Genomic DNA, 12254 nt, shown 5'->3' on the forward strand with positions numbered 1-12254 from the left:
CCTTTTATTAGAAGGATTAAAGTGTTTGAACGTCCACTCTACTATAAGACACCTGCACCGCAAGAAACTTTCAGGGTATTACACTGTGCGCCATCCAGGAACTACTACATATATATTATATATACATACATATACACATACACACACACACAAAGACATTATACTTTTTTTTATAACATTGCCAATATATTACTTTGATCATTTTATTGATAGGGGCCCCCACAGACCTTAATCCGGGCCTGCCGGCAGCACCTTGCAAACAGCAGCATCCCTCCCCACACTGGGTGACACCGTGGGGAGGGACGCCACTGCACACAAACCCAGGTCACCACAGTCCACCCCCTCCCTCACCATTCCTCCACCCATCCCCCACCCACCCAATATCTCTGTCTCTAATTGACCTGGCCCTATGACATTATCACTGGAGTATCTATTCTAGGGTGCAGGTTGTGCAGTGCACATGGGCCCCTGGGTCCAGGGGTGCCCCACACCGCACACCCTGTACCCATAGTATATTATACTTACCTTCCTGGAGTCTTCCCAAATATTTGCGCATGCGCAATAGAAAAGTTTCCGGGAACATAGGTTGGGCACCAAGTTCCTGGAGACCTGCTCATGGACAGTTGACTCAAAGCCCGCTCGGAGGATGCACACGGGCCGCCTCCTCTTTTAAACCGTTCCTAGATGTTATGCTCAAAGATCTCAGTAAGATCCTCTAATGCCTATTTAGGTTGCATTACCTTAAAAGATTCAAGAATATGAGGATTCTAATGCTATACAAATATAAGTGCTAGCACATTAGTAGCTAGATATTCTCCAAATCTTAATGCAAGGTTAAAAACGGAAGTAGCACCTAGGCCTGTTATTATAACTGATATGAGGCCTCATGTACTGTGCAGTGCTTTTTAAATTAACTTCACACTCAAAACTGCATTCAGTAATCTAATCCTATTGACCCGGGTTGCAGCTAGGGGTGGGGGCAGTGGCGTTACAAGGGGGGTGCAGTCCGCCCACCGAGGGGCGACACCAAGGTGCAGATGCCCCTTCCCTGACAGGAGCCGGGCTCTGCACTGAAGCATTAAGTGCAGCACTTGGCTCCTGACACTGAGGGGGCCGGCCAGCACTGCACACAGGGACCTCCTGCACCCCTCCCCCCCCCCAAGTAATAGGCACGGTGGTTTGGGCCACATGGCCACACCCCCTTTTCGGTGGCACGAGGCTGCCCCGTGTACACAGCATCCCTCCCCGCATCAGGTGACACCACAGGGACGGACGCCACTTTGGGAGTCAGGCAGGGCAAGTGTCTTGGGTTAGAGAAGGAGAGGGCCACCCGCTGGGGATCTGAAGTGCAGCTGCCCTTGCTGTGCTGCCAAAGAGCAGGGAGGGAAGTAACCCGACAGTTATCCCCTACCAGGGGCTGTGCTCTGCAGCAATAGGCTGCACTGCGCATCTCCCCTGCCTATCTAATCATGTGTGTAATATGTGGCAGTCACTGATTACCTCTGTAATATGTGGCAGTCACTAATTACCTCTGTAATATGTGGCAGTCACTAATTACCTCTGTAATATGTGGCAGTCACTGATGCGGTCAGTAATATACGACTGTTACTAATGCTATCTGTAGTATATGGCGGTCACTAATGGTGTCCTGTCTTATATGGTGGTTATATAGAGAGTGACTACTAACTAATGAGAAGGAAAGCCAGAGGCCACCTGCGCTAAAGTCCACAGGAAATTTGAGGGCCAGATGTGTCCACCGTGTCATGAGGGTTATTTGTAGGCCCGGTGGAAAACAGGGATTGTTCCATATGGGTGTAAGGGGAGATATAGGAGAGGTGATGGAGAACAGAACGGAGTACAGATTTCACTTCTCACATCAATGGCACATGGTGCTCCGCAGTTTCTACGTTGATTATTCGCAATGGTGCCATTTGTTCAGTCACCAAACACCTTCACCACAGCAGCACGTGAACAGTTCACAAACTGCGCTGTTTCAGAAATACTGCCATCCTCTGGCCAAAAGCCAATAATCATCCCTTTTTGCAACTCAGATAAAAATCGCCCCTTTTACCCATGACAGCAACGAGTGATATGTGTGCAGACGGCATATCGCACACCTTATATACCCACGAAGCGAGCACACGGCATGTGACGTACTTCATGGGCTACGTGCTGCCGACGTCAAATGCAGGGGGTGGTACTCGACTGTACACATATACATACACACACACAATGTATATATATATATATATATATACACACACACACACACACACACACACACACATACATACATACAGTTTAATCTGTTTAGAGCAGTGATTCCCAACCTCAGTCCTCAAGGCACACTAACAGTCCTGGTTTTAGTGATATCCATGCTTAAGCAGAGATAGTTAAATAAAAAAAACTGAGGTACTAATTAAGTCACCTGTGCTCAACTATGGCTATCCTTAAAACCTGGACTGTCAGTGTGGATTGAGGACCGTGGTTGGGAACCCCTGGTTTAGAGGAACCCTCTCCTGATGCAGGTGATTTCCCTGGTCAAGTTACCTTTTGGGTGCCAAATCAATAAATGTAAACATATGAATATAAGCTGATCAGTCATATAATTAAAATCACCTCTTTAATATTGTGTAGGTCCCCCCCACACCGCCAAAACAGCTTTGACCCATCGAAGCATGGCCTGCACTAGACCTCTGAAGGTGTCCTGTGGTATCTTTCACCAAGACATTAGCAGCAGATCCTTTATTACCTGTAAGTTACGAGGTGGTGACTCCATGGCTCAGACTTGTTTTCCCAGCACATCCAACAGACGCTCGATCGAGTTGAGATCTGGGGAATTTGGAGGACAAGTCAACACCTTGTACTCTTTGTCATGTTCCTCAAACCATTCCTGGTCAAGGTTTGCAGTGTGGCACGGGCACATTACCCTGCTGAAAGAGGCCACTGCCATCAGGGAATACCATTTGCCATGAAGGTTTGTACTTGGTCTGCAACAATGGTTAGGTAGGTGGTACGTGTCAGTGGTTTTAATGTTATGGCGGATCGGAGTATATATACACATAAACTAGTTATTCATCAGGAGACTTAATTTTTTATTTTTTTTTATTAAATCTATTCAGGATTTTCCAGCAGCAAAATTAGGACAGTTCTGGGAATATTGTAAACACAAGGGGCCAAATGTAATAGGGTGAGAGTTTAGAAAATATGAGAGTTTACCAGTAAACTCTCACACTTCTAAAACTCGCCCAATGTAATAGAGACCAAGAACAGGCAAACTCGCATTTTTTTAGACTAAAAAAACTCTAAAAATGTAAACTCTCATCCAGATGTTTTACCATTTTGAAGATAAAATTCGACCAATGTGAGAGTTTACTGCTAAACTCTCACCCTATTGCATTTGGCCCAATAAGTCCAAAAATGTAATTCACACTCACAAAAGATTGTAGAATTCAAAATAAAAAATAAACTTTTTAAAAAGTTAGACTGCATTCATCAACACTACTGCGCATCTAGGAAACATTGTGAAATGCAGAGTCATTATGATTAATGAGATTGATAACACTTTATTGCTAATATCTGTTGATACAATACAAATTGAATCCACATTTTTATAGAGTTTCATGAAATTCACAATTCTCTCAACTAAAAAAAATGTTTTTAATACTGTGCTTTTTAGATGTGCTGGGTTTTCAATGAGGTGCGCAAAAACAGTTCTGCAATTTACAGAAGTGTCCAATTTGTGCACCTCCGTGCCCTGAGACAAACCAATAAACATTTACTTCAACTGTGCAAAGGAATCTGAAACAGCCATTGTGTGCAGAATCCACAAATTAATAAAACACCATTTAATTTACATATTAAAATGTGAAGACAAAATAAAACAGGAGAACTCACCACTGTCAAGTGTATTGCTCACAATCAGAAAACACACATTAAAATATCATACATTGTTGTCCACATATTTTGTTTTTGCACTCACAAATGCTAGAGTTTAAAAAAAAATACATTCTCTTAAATTAGTCAGTTTTTGTACCTTAAACACTCAAAAACATCACAAATATAAAAAAAAAGTTAGAGCACATAGAAAAACACAAGATGTCTGGGAAGGAGACCACAGACAGTCTGGTCCTTGCAAGAAGACAACAGATGTTTATCACTAAAAGATACCACAAGTTATAAAGTTTGTGCTTGAGAACAATATGATCTAGCATCCTTATAGAGGACACATACAGGATTTATTCAACTACTTAAATAGCTGTCTTTGTCGCTCGAGTTCCCATTGAAGAAAACCTGAAACAAAAAAAAAAAAGGCAGTAAGTGACTAGATCAGTCTCTGAATTGTGGCAGAAATAAAGGTGGGTTCACAGGTAATAGAAACTATATAACCCTTGGTGCAGTTCATATAAATGTGAGGCTTGCAAATTCCCAATTTGGTTCTACATTTACTATCATAAGTGAACCCTGCTAATAACAGGATTTTGGTACTTACCGATAAATCCCTTTCTCCGATTCCACAGGGGACACTGGAGTTCAAGACAGTGGGGTATAGACGGTGGTAGAGCAGAGCCTGGCACTTTAAATAATTCTGAAGTGTGACTGGCTCCTCCCCCTCTATGCCCCATCAGCCCCAGTTTTAAGAACTGAGCCCGAGAGGAGACGGTAGACAACAGGAAAATGAGGAGAAGGAGAAGACCATAGAACGGAACAATACCGACTGAAGGAGAACAGAGGAACCCACTGCAGGGAACACATGCAGTCACACAACTAGATAAGGACCCAACAAAACGGCAGGAACGCAGTGCTGGGCGGGCGTCCAGTGTCCCCTGTGGAATCGGAGAAAGGGATTTATCGGTAAGTACCAAAATCCTGTTTTCTCCTTCATCCACTAGGGGACACTGGAGTTCAAGACAGTGGGGACGTCCCAAAGCCAACCTCCTGGGTGGGAAGCGCGGAGAACCTGCCGACCTTTCGGCCAACCAAAACAGGGACAGCCCAAGACTGGAGGCATGTCGTAGAGCCAGGAGACAATCAGAGCTCCTTGCTGAACAGTCACAGATATTCCACAACTTACAGCGTAAATTCAATGGAATACGGCTAGAGAATAGCCGCAGATGAGAAGCATCAGAACACCGTAAGCTCAGCCAAAAACAGACCAAGCAAGACCGCTGGGAGCAGAAAACCCCAACTAGAATCCATAGAATGGCAGTAACATGAGAACAAAACTCGAGAAAACCGTACCAGCGACAACTACAGGAAGCTGCAACAGTCTCAGACAGCAGAATCCCAGCACTGCGGGACATCAATCATATAGATAAAAGTATAATGATACCAATATACAGAGACGGAGCTGAACCCGTCCACAGACTCTTAACCAAGCAAACAAGGAGGCAAGAGTCACGACCTAACAGTCGCCCTGAACCATTCTCGAGGTCCAACTATAACTACTAAAGGGTTGGTAACCAGTGGAAGGTTTAGACCATAGAAGTTGTCAACGAGTGGCGATCCCACTGGGCATGAGACGGATACGAGAGGATTGAGACTACAATTCCTTCCAGTGGGTCAGACGGCAGTATCACCCCTCCTGTCAAACAGCAGACAACTTCCTACATGATGGTAGAGTGTAATCAGTACCAACTACTGGCCTGAACATAGTATGAAAACACCCAGGATACCCTTAGCAGAAAAAGAGCACGGATGCCACCTCCACCCAGGGAGAGTTACCAATATAGGGAAGTATCCCATCCGCAAGGCTAAAGCACTAGGACAACTATGAAGGTACCATTCAGGTACCTGTCAGTGTGCTGAATTTATCAACAGATACTGAACAGGAAACTAACCAGGCCCTCTGTATGGAACATAGAGACTGTCACACTTTATAGTAAAGATGTGCATTAGCCCATAGATGCGCTTCAGTCCATAAACCCAACAGATTCCAGTAGAATAGGGTCACAAATCTCAATGTTACAACTATGCACCTACACACCAGGAAAGCTCTAAAGTGTACAGCCAACTGATTTAAAAGAACTGAAGGCTGCTAGGACAGCAGCTAGGGTGCGCAAGAGAGAATAACAGCTATGTCAGGATGCATGAAAAGGAAGCATCTTCCGAGGCATTAGTGGGGTAAGCCCGCTTACCTGTGAGCGACCAGAAGCCCTCTGGACGCTATGTAGAATGTCACTGACCTTATTCATCTCACAGCAACCCACCACGACAGGTACAGAGAGTAGCCTCAGTGGGCAAAGATCAATGCTCTACAGCACTGACTTCAGTCTGGAGATGCTGCAGAAGAAAATACTGTAGAAACTAGCAAATTGTTAGTGGAGACAAGAAGGCCGTACAACAGGACGCTATACCTGAGCCTGTTCCATTAGGGATATGTATCCATATAGAGATTACACATACCCCAAAAACGGTCTGCTAGTGTATCCTTACATTAACACTTATAATGGTGAAGTGTGTATTACGCCCACGATCTGATACAACCCAGGCCAGACCCTGCCTATATCGGCGGGTGGCCCTAGGCCTCATGTAAATTAACTAAATAAGCCATGAGGATGGAATAGATCCAGGATTCTCTATGTACTGATAGGAAATGTACCCAAGGGACCATCAGATACCCATTTTATTGAGATATGCGACAAGACAATAATATAAAGTACCAGAATCGATGCTGGGAAAGGTACCTGTACATAGACATAGAATGCGTTAATTATCCCAAGTAAGAAGAGATATATATATATGTAGTGATAACGCCAGTCAGGGCCAAAAACAGATTTCTCCAATTATTAGGAAAATTCATACAAGGAACGGGAATATATCAGTATATATACACATACACACACATATAAACATAGCTGCATGAAAAGACAAACGCTTTGAAAGGAAGAGTTAGTACCGACATAGTAAGTCACTTGTCAAACTCCTGCACCAGGAGATCAGCACGCTACATACATATACATATATACACACACACACATATATCCCACAATAGGAGATCAGCATGCTATATCTATATATACACACACTGCATTCCTAGTGTCTTACAAGTTGGTTACTAAGTGCGCCCTAGAGTGTAGTTGTAATTAATAGGTCCCCCGAAGTGGACGCCGTAGATATAGACTGATGGAAACAGGACTATAACCCGAGGCGGGTGTAAGTACATATCCTTATATACATGTGTGGACATACAGGAAGGCCCCAGGACATGTATAGAGTCCATACTAGAAGCAATGCCGTAGGAGCCTCTGACTATCCTATGTAAGCTGCAGAACATGACTCTAGTCTATAGAGCCACCATATAATATGTATGTATATAACAGACAGCTTCTGGTAAACCCTGGCAGCTTTCCAGACGTGGAATAATATGTACCTTAATGATTGTGGAAGTATAGGCATACCTACACATATCCATAATTATATACATATACACACACACCACCCAATCCCTAGGGAGAGATGGTGTAAGCGGAGTTATAGAACAAACTACCGGATCAGGAGAGTCCAGCCTCTCATCGCAGCATCCTCTTTAAATATGCTAGGTATCAGACATAAAACTGAGAAGAACATATCCTACCCCTGCTTTAATGGTAAGGATAAGAAGCAATATATATATATATATATTATATACACATACATATATATATATATATAATATACATACACACATATACATACACATATACACACACAAATCCCCACATGCCTACGCGTACCTACATACAAGATTAGTAGGTGACGATATAATTTGAAAAATATAACAAGGGCAATAGTTAGAGCCATGGAAGCAACTGAGCCCCAGGTCTTAACGCCGGGTTTAGTATAAAATACAAGTATATACATACATGTGGCTTACCTCCACGCAGGGAGACTGCTCATGTGCCGCGTGTGGCCGTCATTCTGCACGGCGTTGGGGCAGGAAATGTTAGCAACGTACTATCCCAGACTGATTGCGATCCTGGGACCCTTCCGTTACCGGTGTACTCGCCTAATCAGGTGTGCCCCAGATGATGGAAATCAAAAGATGACCTCAGTGATGCGAGACAGCAATGCCAACCACCACAACGGCCATATGTTACTACTTCGTGTTGTGTGTGCTGCCGAAGGGAATAAATAAGATATAAATCCATATAGATGCATACCTTCTAAGGTAAGCACCGAAGGCTGTTGAGATTTAACATATGTGCAGCCACATATATGCATGAGAAGAGTACGGCTCATTCTTAAGGTGAGCCAATGTGAGGCATAAGCCTGGGGATGGGATGCACCCTTTTTGTAACCTTGAGTTAAAGATATTCAATAACCGTAATTTCTGGCAGCAGCCAGAACAGTGGCCCGACTATGCATACCATACACATTTAGGCAGAGTGATCTCTGGCAGCTATAGATGCAAGAAACACACTGCATTATTCTGTTACACATCAAGCATATTTGCCCCAGATGTTCAATGTAATAAGCCTGCCGCACCTGGTATACCCAGGCGGTCTCCCATCCAAGTACTACCGAGGCCTGGCGCTGCTTAGCGTCCAAGATCAGACGAGATCGGGCGTGTGGCCATAGGCGCTGATAGATATGTGGTGGGCAAAGTGGCATGGACACAACCTCTATATTAGGCTGTGGCATGTTCCTCCCTGTGCTTCATTTTTTATTTTTATTTTTTTTTAAATATAATATTAAACCAGTACACTGCCCAGTTCCGTAGGGGAACTACCGACGTGCAATACAACAGAGATGAGGCAGAGCCAGATCTATATAAAGACTGCAGGTTAAATTACAAACTCCACAGTTGTGTCGTTAAACCTAATAAGACCAGTGCTGTAGGTTTAAGTAAAGAAAAATAACGGGAGAGGCCATATGCAAGCACAGGGAGAACATACAAACTCCCAACAGCTAGGGCCGTTCTGGGAATAAAACCCACAACCCTTTTAAGGGTTGCACCCCCCACAGAACTCCAGAGTCAGGATGCAGGAGATGCTGGCAATAAGCCCCAGCTCCTTTTAAGGCAGGTGCATATGCTGTTTTAAAATACTCGCTGGAGGTAATGGCGGCATCTGTGCACGCCAGCATGGACTAGACTCCGCCCCTTATCAATAAGCGCGCGGGGCGCAAACAATGGCTGGTATAGCAGCGCGAGTGGGGGAGCGGGAACGTAATAGCCAGCGCCGGTGCATCTTCATACAAGCACCGGCGCAGCAAACAGCAGCCGAGAGCGCTGTGAATAACAGCATCGCTCTCCGGCGGCTGTGCTCCTCCCCCTGCAGAAGCCAGCGCCAGTGCTTCTTCAAGCGCCAGCGCGGCAGGGAACAGCCGCGCTGCTGCGCAATGTAGACTCCCTTATGGGAGTAGCGGGTCGCGGCAGGCTCCCTCCCCGTGGGGATAGAGAAGAGGGAGGATTCGGCTCTCGTGAGAGCTGACAAACAGAGCGCTGTCAGCTCTATTAAGTCAGACAGCGCTCAGTAGCAGGATATCAGGGCTCGCTGCTAGGCAGCAACATTACAGACTGTCTGAACAGTCTCCCTGTACATGAATCCGCGCTCTATGCGCGGTAGCTCTGCCCCTTGTAATAACGCTAGCGGCGTTTTAACAGGATTCCAGGAGGGGTTATACTACAGTGTAAACCACCTGAGCCTGGGAGGGGGCAGAGGGGCCGCAGATTAAACTCCGTTCCCCATAAGGGAAACAGAGCTATACTTACCAGCTGCTGGCATCAGGGCTGCGGCTAGGCATTCGGAAGCACGGACACAGCCTCTATATTAAGCTGTGGCGTGTCCTCCCTGAGCTACTGCCAGGGTGCCTTGGACTCCGACACACTCTTATTTAGTGGTGGCGGGTCTCCTGATGCCTCCATGTAGCAGGCTGACAGACGCAGCACTCTGTCAGCCTGTCCTCAATGCTTTGTGAAAGCTAGAAATTAAAATAAAGTTGAAATAAAAGAAAAAATACTAAGTGTGGGCTGGAGCTCAGCCCTATGTGACCGGCTCTCTCGGGCACATTCTAAAAACTGGGGCTGATGGGGCATAGAGGGGGAGGAGCCAGTCACACTTCAGAATTATTTAAAGTGCCAGGCTCTGCTCTACCACTGTCTATACCCCACTGTCTTGAACTCCAGTGTCCCCTAGTGGATGAAGGAGAAATTTAGGTTTTTTTTCTGGGTACCCAGGTAAGTGCAGCACACACTGAAGTTGTGCAGACTGACCACTCTTATGTTGTCCAATTGCAAAAACAGCCTTTTAATTTGTGGGCAGAATATTTAATAAAAATGCAGATTGGGCTTTCAGTTCCATTAAAATAATATATATACATATCACGTAGGTCGAATAGGCGGCACTCAGACTTCACAATTTAGGCAAAGAACCCCATGGCAGGGGAATTTATTTGCGTGGTCAACGTTTCGGGGATCGGATCCCCTTCCTCAGGACAAACACACCGTTCTGGAGTAAGATTCCATATTTGAGCACTGCCGTGCCGGGGTGTACATTAATATATATATACATATAATAATATAAATATAAAAATAATCTCCCATATCCCCTTCTGGACACATTTTGTCTGCAATGATCTCTGTATGAGAGAAACCTTGGAAGTGTTGTCGTTTTGGGTTAATCTGACCATTGAAAGTGCCACCTGGACATCAGATAAGCTTTTAATTGTTTAATTTTTGGTACGCACATTACCTATTTTGAGCACAAGTTTATTCTATCTTAAAATACTACACTATTAGGCGCACGTCTCATTATTTTTCAGCACCTTGTTCTCCGATTGCCACACAGATTATTGAGAAACTGCAGCCATCTGTTATTTCCAGGAAGTGTTCTTCACGACGTATCATCACTATTATATTTTATGACTCTATCTAGACAAGGAATCCGAAATTTGTGCGCTAGTATTCACTTTTTGTTTAATATTATATTATAATATATATATTTATAAAAAAAAAAAAAAAAATATATATATATATATATATATATATATATATATAGATTTATTAGCGGCACTCATCCCTCCATCAGGAAATAATATGATCAAGCTGTCATATTGAGCAATATGACAGCTTGATCATATTATTTCCTGATGGAGGGATGAGTGCCGCTATTCTCTATAGCTAAAGGATCCAGAGTTTTAGTCTTCTCTGGTAATTCAGCAGGCACCCCCAATTACTTACTTTGCCCCAAGTGGTGGAGAGTGTGAGTGTGTGCCGGTATTGTGACATATAATATATATATATATATATATATATATATATATATACACACACACGTTAGTAATGGCAGCACTCTGTGCACTTTGAAATAAACCAACGTTTCAGATGTTTACTACATCTTTTTTCAAGGTCCTTGAAAAATGATGTAGTAAACATCCGAAACGTTGGTGATACCAGGCAGAGTATTGTATTTATTTCAAAGTCCACGGAGTGCTGCCATTACTAATGTATGTATATATATATATATATATATATATATATATATATATATATAAATAAATAATGAGGGGCACTCACCAGCTTTCCGCACGTAGAAGTATCAAATTTTGATCCTCACAAATACCAATATCGTCTCAATGTTTCGGTCCTACATGGACCATCTTCAGGAGATATAGCAGTACAAGTGCATCAGTGATCAACCAATCCTTTAGAGATCCTATATTACTAATATGATACTTCTATGTGCAGAAAGCTGGTCAGTGCCCCTCATTTTTTCTATATTATGGACTTTCCATGTGTATGTCATCGGTGACACCTCAGTACATTGTACATTATATATACATATATTTGTTATTAAAATAATAAATACAACAGACAAAATGTTTTAATAAAATAATAAAGCGATATTTCCTTTAGTTATCACCTAGAAGAAATGTGTTGGGGAATTCCTATCTCTGGTGGTAATCCTTTGATAGATCGGGAGAATCCCTATCACCAGCGAAAACACTTTTTTGTTTTTTTGCGGGAGGTAAGGCCATTCTCCATCTGCTAAACAGAATGGCAATATACAAAAAGAAAAAGAATATATTAAAAGAAAAAAAGAAAAAACTCCTTGCAGCAGAGCTTTTTATGAGGGCAAACAAAACCAGTCACAAGGGTGGAGGCTGCTGATAAGCCCTCTGGAAAGAGAGCTCGATAGAAAATGAATTAAATCTTAATTAACAATAGGCGTATAAAAAAAAAAAAAGATAGTGTTGAACTCGTCTCTTGATGAGACATGCCCTGACAAAGCAGGGGGTGAGACAGTATGATGTACAGAACAGTTTCACCTCTC

The 12254-nt window shown here is 43.5% G+C and overlaps 1 protein-coding gene across 1 annotated transcript in view; it reads right to left on the reverse strand.

Annotated features, from left to right (window-relative positions):
* Window positions 1–3125: 3125 nt before the first annotated feature.
* Window positions 3126–12254, reverse strand: part of ASPG (asparaginase) — a 110109-nt gene continuing 100980 nt past the window's right edge. The window contains exon 16 of the mRNA XM_088455270.1: window positions 3126–4293. Coding sequence (XP_088311396.1) covers window positions 4243–4293 — 51 coding nt within the window. The 3' untranslated portion in view covers window positions 3126–4242. The remainder of the gene's footprint in view (window positions 4294–12254) is intronic.

Source organism: Taudactylus pleione, unplaced genomic scaffold (genome assembly GCF_031769625.1).
Source record: "Taudactylus pleione unplaced genomic scaffold, aTauple2 ptg000652l, whole genome shotgun sequence".
NCBI lineage: Eukaryota > Metazoa > Chordata > Amphibia > Anura > Myobatrachidae > Taudactylus > Taudactylus pleione.